A 15,185-nucleotide genomic window follows, 5' to 3' on the forward strand; every position below is an offset into this window, starting at 1 on the left:
GAGAAGTGGAAGCCATCCAGGCAGCAGGTGAGTACCAGTGTGTATGGGGGAATGGAGGGGTGCCGTTTATACCCATGACCGAAATGGAGGACGGCGTGGTGGGGCCGGAATAGCTCGGCAGGATGGAATAGGTAGCCCCCATGTCCAACAGAAAGGAGATGGACTTACCCGCTACCTGGAGTTTTACCCTGGCCTCAACGTGGGTCACCGGAGTTACTGAGTCTAGGCCTCGTCAGTCGTCACCCTCCATCTCCAGCAGTTGGAAGGCAGAGTCCAATCGGGGTGAAGCCTCTCCACGTGGAGGCATCACGAGTCTGTCGTCCCTTGGGTTAGGACAATCGGATTTCCAATGGCCCATTTGTTGGCACAATGGTCATGGACTGGTAGGCTTTTGGGATGGGGACACTGATGAGACCAATGGCCTTCTTGGCCACATTTAAAGCAAGGCCCCGGAGGGGGCCATGGTCCAGAGGGCTTTATTGTGACTGGCCTCAGGGCAGCTACCAAGGCTTGGGTCTGTAATTGTACCTTTTGTTGGAGATAGGCCTGTCGCCATTTTTCTTGAGCTTCCTCTTAGCAATTAAAAACTTTAAAAGCCATCTTTACCAGGTCGGCCATAGGGGTTTGAGGACCATCTTTGGCCTTTTTTAGGTTTTTTTTGAATATCAGGGGCTGATTGGGAAATAAAATAGGTGGCCAATACTGTGGCCCTGGCAGGGGTGGTAGGCTCTAGTCTGGTATACTGGGTAAGTGCCTCTGTGAGCCAGCTAAGGGAGGCTGTGGGGTTTTCATTGGGGTCCTGTATTATTTCCTGAAGTTTGTTAAAATTTACTGATTTGTTTGAGGTTGCCCTCATGCCTACTAGTAGGCCCAGGATCATCTGGTCCCGGCGCCGGTGACCATTGCCTGCATGTTGGTAGTTCCATTTAGGGTCGGCTGCTGGGACAGCATCAGCCCCTACAGGCATAGTGGGGTCGGTCATGTGGGTTTGGTCTGCATGTTCTCTGGCTGCGGCCTGGATGCGCTCCCTCTCCTCAGGGGTGAGGGTAGAGGTGAGGATTACATGGATGTCATGCCATGTGAGACAGTAGGCTTGGGCAAGGTATTGGAATTCTTTAATGTATTGGGTGGAGTCAGCCGAGAATGACCCTAGCCGCTTTTCAATGGCAGATAAGTCTTGGAGGGAGAAGGGGACGTGAACGCGAACCAGACCTTCAGGTCCTGCCACCATGGGGAGGTAAGATGGCCGCTGGGGTCTGTTCACTGGGAGGGGCCTGAGCACGAGTTCGGGATGATATGGGAGGCAAGGGCGGGTGGCTGGGGGTTGGGAGTACGGAGGGGGGCAAGGGCCATTGGGCGGCATGGCTAGATCCTCTAACGGTTGGAGATCGGGGAAGTTGGTGAGGTGGGGTCATTGGGGGGTTGTGGGCGGGCAAGGAGCATGCATGCAGGGGGGCAGGAGGAACATAGGTTGGGGTGAGACCTGAGGTCCCAAAAGGCCATGACGTAGGGTATTGCTCCCCATTTTCTCAGCCGATGGCAGAAATTGTCCAGATCGGTTAAGATTTAGTATTGTAAAGACCCCTTGGGTGGCCACTGAGAATCATTATCTAATTTATACTGAGGCCAGACTACAGTGCAAAGGCGGATGAGTCGGGTACGACGAAGGTCGCCTTGTAAGCCCAGGAGCCGGAAGTTTTTTAACAGACATTGGAGGCGGGTAAGAGATCGAGGTGGTTTAGACTTGTTACTCCCCATTGGTGTGGCAAGGTGAGGCGTCCCTCAAGCTGCAATAAGGGGCCTATTGGCGTGCAGGCCTTTTGGCATGTGGGCCTTTCGGCGTTCGGAGGAAAGAAGACTGACTTGCGAGACGTCTCTCATGGGTGTCAGCCATAGTTGGAGGAGGGAAGGAGGGGTCTGTCCTACTTACCGGCTCCTGTAGGCGCTTGAGAGTAGGGTGGTTGGCGTCTGGCTTGGCGAGGAGGGAGCTCAGCCAAGGGAGGTGAGCTACTACCTCCCCCTGGGTTTTGGCACCAAATGTTAGGGTCAGGTGTAAGGCAGGGTAAAGATAGGAGTCAGAGGCTAAAAAATTTTAGCAGTCAAAGGCTTTATCAGGAACTAAGGTCTTGGGCGAGGTTCCCTGACGCAGGGAGAAAGAGAGAGAGAGGAGTCAGGGAAGTCGAGCCCAGGTGTGGTGGGGTGGGGTTTTTAAGCTGCAGCTGTTCCGGGTTTAGGTCCGGGTGGGCCTTTTTCGCATCCGGTGGTGCTGTCGCTTGGTGATTGGTTGACCTCCAATTCGTTCTGGCAGCTACTAGGGGCTTTTCGTTGGGTTGTGCTGGCAAGATGGCCGTCCCGTCTACTGTGGTTCCAAGGACATCCTAACAGTATATAGGACCTTAGTAATGTGGTGGTGAGCTATGAAGTGAGGAGAAGGGTTCTATAGTCCTATGAGCAGGGCTTGGTCTTTTAGTGAGCCTATGCCCTTGAACTGTGAATGCCACAAGTGCCTTTTAGTACCCCAGTCCCACACTTTAGGTGGGACAGATGGCTACAGGGGCTGGAGTTGAGTAATTCCCTGTCACATGTGGAAGAGGGGGATGGAGTTGGGTATTTTCGTTCCCCCCAGGTTAGTTTTGCTCTGATAAAAATTCCAATAGTTTAGGGCTCTATTAAAATAGTTTCTCTTGAATGCAGGCCTTATTGAAAAGAACAGAATGCTCTGGCATATTTCAAAATGGTTACTTTTCCCTTTTCCCTGTCAATCTCTCAAGAGTTCTCAAGGGTTTTTTGTTTTTGTTTTTGTTTTTTTTCTTCTTCTTCTTCTGGTATTCATTGTGAGAACCTGGTAGACCTTTAGGAAGTGAAACTCACAAAAGCATGTGCCCCTTCTCCTGGAGTTTTTAACTCAGACTTATCCACATGGAGCATCCAGAATTCGTCAATTACACTTTGCGTTTTCCAGTCCAGTACTGGTTTCCATAGAGGTTTCTGCTCATTGGTTTCTGTTCTGCTAAGTTGTGCTTCCCTGGATGGCCTGTCTCTCAAATTTTGGGGACAGGATTTTATCCTGTCATCTCACAACCCTAAGAGATCTAATAAGAGTATTGAACTTTCAGTTTGTTCAGGTTTTTGTTGTTAGGATGAAGTGGCAACTTTCAAGCTGCTTACATGCTGGAACAGAAACTGAAAGTCCTAAATCTGATATTTAATTGGTGAGTGTGTTCTCACCATGCACACCCCTGTTCAACCTGTTCACACTCTACTGGACTTCCTTATTCCCATTTGAGATTCCTAACTCTAACAGAAGGACTGTGTTCAATCTACCTTGGCTCGTCTGAGCAGTTATGACATGCAACCATGAACAGTGAAGAAAAAGACAAATCTATCAGAGACTTGAGTTGTTTGAAAGAAAGGAGGGTCACCTGGGTGGCTCAGTCGGTTAAGCTTCCGACTTCAGCTCAGGTCATGATCTCCCGTCCGTGGGTTGGAGCCCCGCATCAGGCTCTGTGCTGACAGCTCAGAGCCTGCCTGGAGCCTGCTTTGGATTCTGTCTTTGTCTCTCTGTGTCTGTCTCTCTCTCTCTCTGCCCCTCCCCCACTCACTCTCTGTCTCTCAAAAAATGAATAAATTGTTTAAAAAATGTTTTTTAAAAAGAAAAGAAAGAAGACCAACTTTTTATAAAACTCAGAAATGGATATTATTTGGTATTTCTTCATTGGTTTATTTGATAAGAATTTTTTTAATTAAAAAAATCTGCTTTATAGCCTTGAAATTTCTCTTATATAGGCAGGAATGGGTGCATAACCAGGATTTACTGAAGGACTAAACTAGAGGCCCTTTGTAAGTAGCATTTCTGTATACTCTGTGGTATAACTTTGCTAAAAGATCTCTTAAAAATAACCCTGATGATGGGTGCCTGGGTGGCTTAGTCAGTTAAGCGTCTGACTTCAGCTCAGGTCATGATCTCAAGGTTTGTGAGCTAAAGCTCCACATTGGGCTTTGCACTGACAGTGCAGAGCCTGCTTGGGATTCTCTCTCCCTCTCTCTCTGCACCTACCCTGCTTGTGCTCTCTCTCTCTCTCTCTCAGAGTGAATAAATAAACTTAAAAATTAAAAAAAATAAATAACCCTGAGGCAAGATGGCAAAACTCTTCTTCTAGCCAGCAGGCCATGAATGAAAAGACATGGGGCAATCTCCACTCCCTCTGAATGAATCACTAAATCAACTAAGGTAGAAGGGAGGGAAATGGAAAGAAGCTCCTTGCCGGAGAGAGTGGGATCAGAGCATTCTTGCATGTCTGAGTGCTGGAACCCTACTCAATGATAAGAAATGTCTCTCTCAAAAATGTTAGCTCATTTGGAATTTGGGGTATTAAGAGCTTCATTTTTCATTTTCTTTTAACTCATATAAATGGCTTATTACTTCAATGAACAAATATTTTATTCTTTTTCAGTATATTCATGAGTTAAATTTAAAATGAGCACTGCACATGTAGACTTTTATGAACATTGTAACATCAGACACAAAACCTATCTAGCAATCTTTACAGTATCATAAAGAAAAAGAAGTTGATAAAAATTCAAGCAGCAGAAGGGGGCAGTAAAACTCAACAGAATGCTCTGGAAGATTTTTAACATGCTTTCTTATTTTCCTTCATGCAGAGAATTTCCCAACACATTTTAGAGACTAAGAAAGTTTATACTATATATAAGTATATATAGTATAAATTTATATATAGTATATATTTATATATATATAATATATAGTATATATTTATATATGTGTGTGTGTGTGTGTGTGTGTGTGTGTGTGTCTAAAATACACACAGAGGGGCACCTGGGTGGCTCAGTCGGTTGAGCGGCCGACTTCGGCTCAGGTCATGATCTCACGGTCTGTGAATTCGAGCCCTGCGTCGGGCTCTGGGCTGACAGCTCAGAGCCTGGAGCCTGTTTCAGATTCTGTGTCTCCCTCTCTCTGACCCTCCCCGTTCATGCTCTGTCTCTCTCTGTCTCAAAAATAAATAAACGTTAAAAAAAAAAGTAAATAAATAAAATAAATAAAATACACACAGAAACACTAAATATATACAAAAGTGAGAGCTATGGTTTTGCATAATCAAAACCTTATTTTTTATGGTGTGATACATCATGGCACAGTAATCATAGTACTTTTCCACCTAAAATATGTGTAGCCATCTGGAGTTGGTTTGGGACATTTAACATCCCCTCGTGACCAGCATCCCAATATGTACTATCCATTCGATTTCACTTTCTCACACTTGTCAAAATTATTTAATAAATCATATCATGATGGTTTTTCCTCAAGCCCATATTTGGACTTCCTTTCTAAACTGTGCCCTTTCTTGGGGCGCCTTGTGGCTCAATCAGTTAAGCGTTTGACTTTGGCTCAGGTCATGACCTCACTGTTCGTGAGTTCGGGCCCTGTGTCAGGCTCTGTGCTGATAACAATGAGGATGACTTAACATAAATTCCGGATTACAATGTAAAATTTCAATACACCAGCAGAGCCAGGGTATGGATTCTTAAGTGACACCTAAACTTGCTCAAATTAATGGTCCTAAATATCAGTTTAAAATTTGAGTAGACACAACCTACTTATTTAAAGTGAAACAGAAAAGTGGAATTATTTCAAAAAGTTATGCTCTTAGTTAAAATTTCATATAAGACTTAGTACAATAAGTGGGAGTGTCACAAATGGAATGATTAAATATGACTAGAGGAGGAGAAAAGCTTCCTGGATGAGATGGAATTTTAGTCATTTGTGTCTCATGTAAAATTAGATACTGTGTACATTAAGCAAATGGCAAGAAAAAAAATTCCAAGTGAGTCTCTTTTTTTTTCCTTCAAGACTTCTACAAATTGAGGTATCTGGTGTAGATTTACTTCAGGTTTTATGTTGTTTTTTCCATTAGTGCTAAGAATGTATGGCTTAATTGAGCTTTTTATTCTCCACTTTGCTATCTTTCTCTCTCTTTTTCTCTCTCCTTCCTTCCTTCCTTCCTTCCTTCCTTCCTTCCTTCCTTCTTGCTTGGATTTCACCCTCCTACCACCAAAAGATATTAAATAAAAACAAAGGACAAAGAAATTCAAAATTGTCAAAATCATCCATCTTTTCCACTCAATTCCTCATCAAACCATGTTCCAAAAATGAGAATAGAAAATTTGCACTAATAAGCCCAGACAACTGAAAAATAAATGCAGTGTTGTACTTTGATCCATTGCCACATTCATCATCTTGGAAAAGTGGGCAGAAAAGACAAAAAACCAAATTTTAAGGATCTTTTTCCTTTTATGTGTATCTCCTGCGAAGGGTTGCTAAGCAAAGTGAACCGCGGGGCCAAGAAAGAAATGCTTTAAAGCAGATGTTGTGGACATTTAGCATCCCCGCAGACCCTGGGCGCCTTGCCTTCCTGTTTTCATCAGAGGAGAGGAAACGTTATCGTGGTGATCCCTCAAGCTCAGATGGACTATTCACAGGATAATTGCTTAGGAGCAGTATTGTGGAGAGGAATTAACATTTTTTTCTGTCTCCAAGAAGCAAGGAAGGGGTGGGGGTGTGGAGAACAACATTTATGTGAAGAACAGCTTAGCTTTGAAGTTACAGATATGTACTCTGACTATAGCTATTACATTTCATCCTGCCAAATTAAAAAACAAAAACAAAAAACAATGTATATATGTATGTATGTGCTGCATATACTCCAGGTTAAGGGTCGTCACTAAAGTGGTGACATGTTTGAAGTACATGACGTGTAAAACATGTCAGCCTTTCTTGGCCCCGTCTGCCCAGACTGTGACTCCTCCGGCCCCCCAAAGACCTGAGGATGAGACATGGGGGCGGCCGCGCCGGGGGATTCCCTGCGCTCTGGGACCTCCAGCCGCTTGGATTCCGGGAGAGGAAGCCGAGTGTCTCCCCTCCCCCCAGGGGAATCCGCCGAGGCACCGGGTCCGGAAAGCTCCGGGTCAAAGACTGGGAGAAAGGGAATCTGGCGCAAATTGCATTCTGGACCTGAGGGACTGAGGAAGGTGAAGCGTGAGATCGGAGCAGGGAGGGGGGCAATTCGCTTTGCACCCGCCTTGGGGAAGCCGAGGGCAGCTTCCCAGGTTTCCGATCTTCTCATTTGCGTGGGTAAAACTCCTGCCCCCACTCGGGTCTTACGCAATTAAGTAGACAGGGGGAGGGGGAGAGTTGGGGGGGTAAAAAAAAAAGCGGAAAGAAACAGTCATGTCGTCACGTGGGCTTAGTTTTCACTCATAAAAGGAAGGTTCTCTCCGTTAGCTTCCAGTTGTCAAACGACTTGCAGCGAGCGTCAGGAAACGCACGGGAACTTCGCACAGCGCCACCTCCAGCTCCTCCGCGGGAGCCCAAATACGGCAACGCCTCCGCCCGCCCGCGCTCCGCCCGCCGCCGAGATGCTTGCCCGAGCCCTGCTGCTCTGCGCCGCCCTGGCGCTCTGCCGTGCAGGTGGGTCTGGCTCCTTGCACCGGGGAACCCTCGGTACCGTAACCCCGGACGAGGTTCCGCTCTGACCTCCCGGGTCCTCCCGGTACTGTGAACAGTCCCGGAATGGAGACGATGTTTGACTTGGTAAAGAGGTTGGACCATTGGAGTCCAAGGGAACTGGGTGTATATCCCACCTTTTGCCACAAGCTCTGATCATCATGAGCCAGTTACTTAACCGGTGTGGGTCTCACGTTTCTCATCTTGCTAAATAGGAATAGTGATACTAATTTGCAGATTGTTATTACGGTAAGACAGAAACAATCAATGTATGTGAAATGTTTGTGTGTGGTGCCTACTATTAGAGAATAGGAATCAATATTTTAAAAACAAGCTGTTTTTACATTGAAATTTACCCTAAATTTACCCTTTAATTTTGAAAGTGCTACTTTTTTGAGCTCCTTAAAAATGCTGAACATCTAAAATGTTACTTAAGAAAAAGCTTAACAACATGACTAATGTGGTTGAATATTGTTACCCTTATTTAGAAAAGGGAGTTGGTATTTTCATTATGATCATTGTATGTGACAGGTTAAAAAAACTGTTTTCCCATGACTACATGTATGTTTCTTGAATTTATTAATTTAAAGTTGATCTATAGTATGTAAAACAACTAAATGTTTAAGTCAAAATTAAGAAACTAAAGAATGACTTATATACTGTCCTTACTTTTATTGTAGCAAATCCTTGCTGTTCCAACCCATGCCAAAACCAAGGTGTATGTCTGAGCATAGGATTTCACCAGTATAAGTGTGACTGTACCCGAACAGGATTCTATGGTGAAAACTGTTCAACACGTAAGTTTGCCCTTGGGTGCCCTCATTGGGACTGGGAATGTATCCAGTTATCACTTTACAAACTAGCACTTTATAATGGGTCCTGTTAATCTCTCCGTTTTTTTTTCCTTCTTTTTTGCAGCTGAATTTCTGACAAGAATAAAGTTATTCCTGAAACCCACTCCAAATACAGTGCACTACATACTTACCCACTTCAAGGGAGTCTGGAACATTGTCAATAACATTCCCTTCCTGCAAAATATAATTATGAAATATGTGTTGACATGTAAGTACAAGTCCCTTTCTAAGGTTTTTAGCTTCCTCAAAGAAAAATGCACTTTATAGAACCTTAGGTTATTAAACCTAATCCTGAAATATATTTTCATTCTTGTTATAAAATGACTTTAGTTTTCCTTCTATCTTAATGGCCAAAAATATTGACATCTCAGTTTCATCTGGTTTAGAAAGTTCTGTCTCACTTCGAATTCTACGTACAATCCTGTACACCTCTTCTAAATTCACTACTCTTGCCAGTTTGTGAAGGAAATGTGGTCCACTTGTTTACTAAATGTCCATGGGCCATAGCATTGCATCCATTAAAATAAATGGTTAATCTGGATTTGGGTGAGCAAGAAAATAACTTTATTTCTAAAGTGGGTTTCATGCCCAGGTATTCCTTCGTAGGCCTCTTATGCAGTAAGTAGATGATTATTTGAAAACTCAAGATGGCTAGATCATGTTTGGGTAAAGTATATATACTGTATTAAAGATGCATTTTATTTTATTTTTTTAATGTTTATTTTTGAGAGAGACAGAGCATGAGCAGGGAAGGGATAGAGAGAGAGGGAGACACAGAATCCGAAGCAGGCTCCAGGCTCTGAGCCTGATGTAGGGCTCAAACTCACTAACCCGGAGGTCATGACCTGAGCCAAAGTCGAAGCTTAACCCACTGAGCCACCCAGGTGTCCCAAAGTGCATTTTAATGAATCATTCTTTCTGATTTTTTTAGTACAAGCAGCAGTGAGACTTTAAAGTGTAACTGTTTTACAATGGGTTATCTTTGGTTGTTGGAATTCAGTTCAGTCTTTAGTGCCACTTTGCCCATTTTACAGTAAAAATGAACGTTGGTGTGTCTTGAGTATGGGAAAAATTAAAACAAAATTTTTGTTTTCTTGAAAATTTCAGCCAGGTCACATTTGATCGAGAGCCCACCAACTTACAATGTGGACTATGGCTATAAAAGCTGGGAAGCCTTTTCCAATCTCTCCTATTATACCAGAGCTCTTCCCCCTGTGGCTGATGACTGCCCAACACCCATGGGTGTGAAAGGTGAGTGTGTAGGGGGGTAGAGAGGTGTTCATTGCAATAGGGACTAGATTGCTACCTAAAAAAATTCAACACTGAACTGTAATTTGTTAATAAAAGCGTTTTTGTTTTTTTTTTGCTTTCTTATTGGGTATCCGTGGAAGGTTTTTGTTTTGTTTATTGTTGTTGTTTGATTGTTTTGTTTTGTTTTGTTTTGAGAGTGTGACTTTCTGTAAACTATCCTATGAAAGTGAATGGGCATTTTGGTGTAATGTCTTCATGTTTTCAAATTCTTTCATTAATACTGAATTAATACTAGTTAAAATACTAGTTAAAATAGATAACATCATTCAATAAGGTGTTCCCTGTATCTTAGAATTTCCATTTGCATTATAACCCTGTTCACAATTGTATTTCTCCCACAAGTCCCCATTTACTATCTGCTTCCTTAATATGTAGATGAATTCTTAGCTTTCTCACTTTTCAGGCAAGAAAGAGCTTCCTGATTCAAAAGAGATTGTGGAAAAATTTCTTCTAAGAAGAAAGTTCATTCCTGACCCCCAAGGCACAAATATGATGTTTGCATTTTTTGCCCAACACTTCACCCATCAATTTTTCAAGACAGATCATAAGCGAGGACCAGCTTTCACCAAAGGACTGGGCCATGGGGTAAGACAGAATTAAATTGGAATTATAGCAAAAATCATACTGAGTGCTAACATTAAAGGGCATATATATATTTGCTACACCAAATAATTACCCTCTTTTTAAAAAATCCCTTGTCTATAAATGGAATTTCTATTCCAGAAATGTGTATTAATGGAATTTCCATTTTAATTCACTGGCTTAGTAAAAATACACACGTGCACACACACATACATACATACAGATGTTATTATTATTTGTAATTTGGCTCTTATATTTTTAGTTTAAAATATTAGCACTGTAAAAACTTGTCTCTTCAAACTTTTGTTGGTACCCTGATTATGCTGCTATTATGAGATTTTTGCAGCATTATTATTCCTTGGAATTCAATGACACAGTTTCAATTTATCAGTAAGAATTTTATATCAATAATACATTTTCTGATGCTTATTAAAAGAAATGCCATACACTTATAGTAAAGCATATTATATACTTATAGGCTCCATATGAGATACAAATATCTTTAAACACAAGAGACATATATAGGTTTGTGGTGTCAGTGGATAAACGAATTAATTTAGTATTTTGTGGCTGTGAGAAAAATAGGTATTTTATCAAACTATTTAATGATAAATGATATTGCAGACACTTTGTAGAACTTCAACAGTAACAAATAAAATTTTTCCATAATCTTCCAGGTGGACTTAAGTCATGTTTATGGTGAAACTTTGGATAGACAGCATAAACTGCGCCTTTTCAAGGATGGAAAAATGAAATACCAGGTGTGTGCCATTTGAGTATTAAGAATTAATGATGAGTCACCACTTACCCATATTTTAAAATCTGTAGTGATTAAAATTTGACATTTTTATTACTGTTATTTTTTTAGATAATCGATGGGGAGGTGTATCCTCCCACAGTCAAAGATACTCAGGTCGAGATGATCTACCCACCTCATGTTCCTGAACACCTGCGGTTTGCTGTGGGCCAGGAGGTCTTTGGTCTGGTGCCTGGTCTGATGATGTACGCCACAATTTGGCTGCGGGAACACAACAGAGTGTGTGATGTGCTTAAACAGGAGCATCCAGAATGGGATGATGAGCGGTTGTTCCAGACGAGCAGGCTAATACTGATAGGTAAACAAGAAGAGAAATGAATTTAAATAAAACCCTCTTCCTCAGAGACAACTAGTTACCTTTGATATGTTTTAAGTAGTTCTGGGAGACTGTAGTCAATGTAAAATCACATGCTCCAGATGAATTCAATCCTTGAGCATGATTGGTAATAGAAATACCTTTTGTTTGGATGGTATAAAGGAAAAAATACAAGTGAATACTGGATTAACAGAATTGCATTTCAGCTGCTTGAAAGTTGGTAACCAGAGGATTAATGCTCTAATTTTTTTGTTTTGTGTAAATAGGAGAAACCATTAAGATTGTGATTGAAGACTATGTACAACACTTGAGTGGCTATCACTTCAAACTGAAGTTTGACCCAGAGCTGCTTTTCAACCAACAATTCCAATACCAAAACCGTATTGCTGCTGAGTTTAACACACTCTACCACTGGCATCCCCTTCTGCCTGACACCTTGCAAATAGATGACCAGGAGTACAATTTCCAGCAGTTTGTCTACAACAACTCTATATTACTGGAACATGGGCTTACCCAGTTCGTGGAATCATTCAGCAGGCAAATTGCTGGCAGGGTAAGCCTTATTATTGAAAAATGAAACAAAGGATTAGTAACTAGAATTTCTGCCACTGAAATGATTTTTCTTAAATTTACTGAAAGAGTAATTATTTTGTTAGTCAATTCTTTTCTTGAAAAAGAAGCCTACCTTTTTTTGAAAAGTCTGAACTTGTAGTCTACAGTTATCAAATAGAAATATGCAGTCATCCCTTAAATATATTTTCAAAAACTTTCTATAATTATACAATCTATAGATCATAGAAATAAATATTCCTTAATTTTTTTTAATGTGTATTTAGTTTTGAGAAAGAGAGAGAGGCAGAGTACGAGAATCCAAAGCAGAGAGCCCGACGTGGGGCTTGAAGTCATGAACTGTGAGATCACAACCTGAGATGGAGCTGTATACTCAACCCACTGAGCCACTCAGGCACCCCTAGAAATAAAATTTCTAAATTGGATAGTGTAGGTCTCAGCTGGGAACATCAGTCTTACCTACTTTGTACCCAAGGAATGAATGTTTTTAAGACAGAAATCACCATAAATATGCCTAAAAGTTTTGTCCTGTAACTTAATTCATTTTCCATAGGTTGCTGGTGGTAGGAATGTTCCAGCTGCAGTGCAGCAAGTAGCAAAGGCCTCAATCGACCAGAGCAGACAGATGAAGTACCAGTCTCTTAATGAGTATCGCAAACGCTTTCGGCTGAAGCCCTATACATCGTTTGAAGAACTCACAGGTGAGAAACTTCTTAAAAGAATCAAGGGTCAAATGGAAACAACAGAGAGTTGAAAGCAAATTGAGCAAAGGATTAAAAGGATTAAAACTTTTTTTTGGTAAAGTTTTACATTGGTTGTATATCTGTCTTTGTCACCTTCACAGGAGAGAAGGAAATGGCTGCGGGGTTAGAAGCACTTTATGGTGATATTGATGCCATGGAGCTGTATCCTGCCCTTCTGGTAGAAAAGCCTCGCCCTGATGCCATCTTTGGTGAGACCATGGTAGAAATGGGAGCACCATTCTCCTTGAAAGGACTTATGGGTAATCCTATATGTTCTCCTGACTACTGGAAGCCTAGCACTTTTGGTGGAGAAGTAGGTTTTAAAATCATCAACACTGCCTCGATTCAGTCTCTCATCTGCAATAACGTTAAGGGCTGTCCTTTTACTGCATTCAGTGTTCAAGATCCACAGCTCACCAAAACAGTCACCATTAATGCAAGCTCTTCGCACTCTGGACTGGATGATATCAATCCCACAGTACTGCTAAAAGAACGTTCAACTGAACTGTAGAAGGGTATTAATCCTATTTATTTATTTATATGGACTATTTCTTTTAACTTAATTATTTAATATTTATGTTAAACTCCTTATGTTACTTAACATCTTCTGTTAAGGAGAAAGGGGTCATACTTGTGAAGATTTTCATGTCACTGCTTTAAAGATGTCATTCCTTCAGGTTAAAGGGGAAAACAGTTTTCATTCTTTTTTATAAACTGATGGGAAATGAGTTTGACATCCTTTTACTTGAATTTCAGTTTAAATTATTTATAATAACAAAAGCAAAGCTGTTTGGACATTTAAATGCTGGTCCAAGATGGCAAAATGCTGCAAGTTTTTTTTCCAGTGTATACCCTGGGATTTCCAGTGTATCCTCCATGATGCATTAGAAGCAACTACCTGCACCTATTCCTTTTCTTTTCTTCTGTTAGCCATTGTACTGGGAGAAACTCTCTTCTGATCAGTTTACTCCTTCTATTTTGTTTTCTTGATTTTAAGATCTGAGTTCATCTTTCGGTGGACTCTATTTTCTTTCTTATCTTTTCCCTCTGTCTATATTTTCGTATCTGAACTTTTGCAAGTTTTCAGGAAAACCTCAACTCAGGACTACTAGTAACTTAGCTCCTCTTAACAAAAATGAAAGAGAAAAAAAAAACAGCCCTTAAAAAAGCCTCTACAAAAGGACATACACTTATTTTAAGTGAAAAGCAGAGAACTTTATTTATAGTTAATTTTAACTAAGTGTAATGGAAGAAGCCTCTTTGTAGGCTTACATGTAGGCTTTGAACGCATTACGGAGAACTGCAGGGGGTTCTTGATAGAGGGAAGTTGTATTTCTATTCTAATGAACGTCCTTTCTTCTTGAAAAACAAAGCCAAACAATTCCTGAATAGTTCCCAGGAAGAACATGTTTCTTCTTTTCCACATCTCATTGTCAGCTGACATTTGCTGGTACTGTATACTACTTAATTTATTGAGGATTATTATTTATGTCTTGTTAGGACGTTATTATAAACTAGGTTTAGGCTGCAATCATTGATTTTTTTTTTCATTATGTGAGAATCAGTATATCTTCTTTGAGATTAACTCTCTGAATTACTATGTAAACTACAAGAAAAATTATTAGATTAAAATTTCTGAATAAATTTTCAGCAACCCAACTCTGGTATAATGAAATATGGAAGGTTTACCCATACACCAGCCCACAGAGAACACTGTGTCTCATTAGCCTGGATACACCACAAGACTGACCTTTTATACATTTTTTGAAGGACCTGTGGATCCTTCATTAATTCATTCAGCTATAATTTACTGAGGAGATGTGTGCAAAGCACTGTGAGTTTTAATATTTTTAAATCAAGCACTGATTACAGATGACATCAGTATTTGTAAATAATTGCAAAAGCATGTCTTTTAGGTAGAGAAATTGAAATTTCATTAAAGGAAATAACTCAGGGGATTTTTTAAGATTTTATGTTTAAAAATTTTATAGTTAATAAAGAAATGGTCAATATTAGAAGGGCTTGTATTAAAAATGTTAACTTCATTGATTAAAAAAAAAAACTTTTATTAACATCAACCTGCTGACCAAACCTAGGAATTTGGAATATAATATACAAAGGTTTTGGTGCCTAAGACAAATGTGTATTTAAATTAACTTAATGTCAAATGTAACTGTTGAAACAAATGCCTGTTTATTTTTATACTATTTAAGAATGGAAAAATCTCTTCTACAATAAATTTTGACTGTTTCCATATATCTTTGTCATAAGACATATGATTTCTCTAAAGCGCCGTACTTAAACCATTGTCTTGCATTCTCCTATCTATTCCAAACTAGACTGAACCTTAATGAAATGGTTCTGCCCTCAGAGAGAGACTTCCTAGGGTCACTATTTATTATTCTTGTTCATTGCAACACTGAATTGGAAAATGTGTGCTTTGTGCTATAGGAGATAGCACCAAACTTGT

At 40.7% G+C, this 15,185-nt stretch overlaps 1 protein-coding gene across 1 annotated transcript; it reads left to right on the top strand.

Moving 5' to 3' along the window:
- Positions 1–7,284: 7,284 nt before the first annotated feature.
- On the top strand, positions 7,285–14,971 carry PTGS2 (prostaglandin-endoperoxide synthase 2). Its single transcript, XM_043567850.1, has 10 exons — positions 7,285–7,486; positions 8,203–8,319; positions 8,441–8,584; positions 9,484–9,627; positions 10,091–10,272; positions 10,947–11,030; positions 11,138–11,384; positions 11,669–11,955; positions 12,526–12,673; positions 12,817–14,971. Exons 1-10 carry the CDS (start codon positions 7,435–7,437, stop codon positions 13,224–13,226), a joined length of 1,815 nt encoding a protein of 604 aa, XP_043423785.1. The 5' UTR covers positions 7,285–7,434; the 3' UTR covers positions 13,227–14,971.
- Positions 14,972–15,185: the final 214 nt, after the last annotated feature.

The sequence above is a fragment of the Prionailurus bengalensis genome, chromosome E4 (genome assembly GCF_016509475.1).
Source record: "Prionailurus bengalensis isolate Pbe53 chromosome E4, Fcat_Pben_1.1_paternal_pri, whole genome shotgun sequence".
NCBI classification, from domain to species: Eukaryota; Metazoa; Chordata; class Mammalia; order Carnivora; family Felidae; genus Prionailurus; species Prionailurus bengalensis.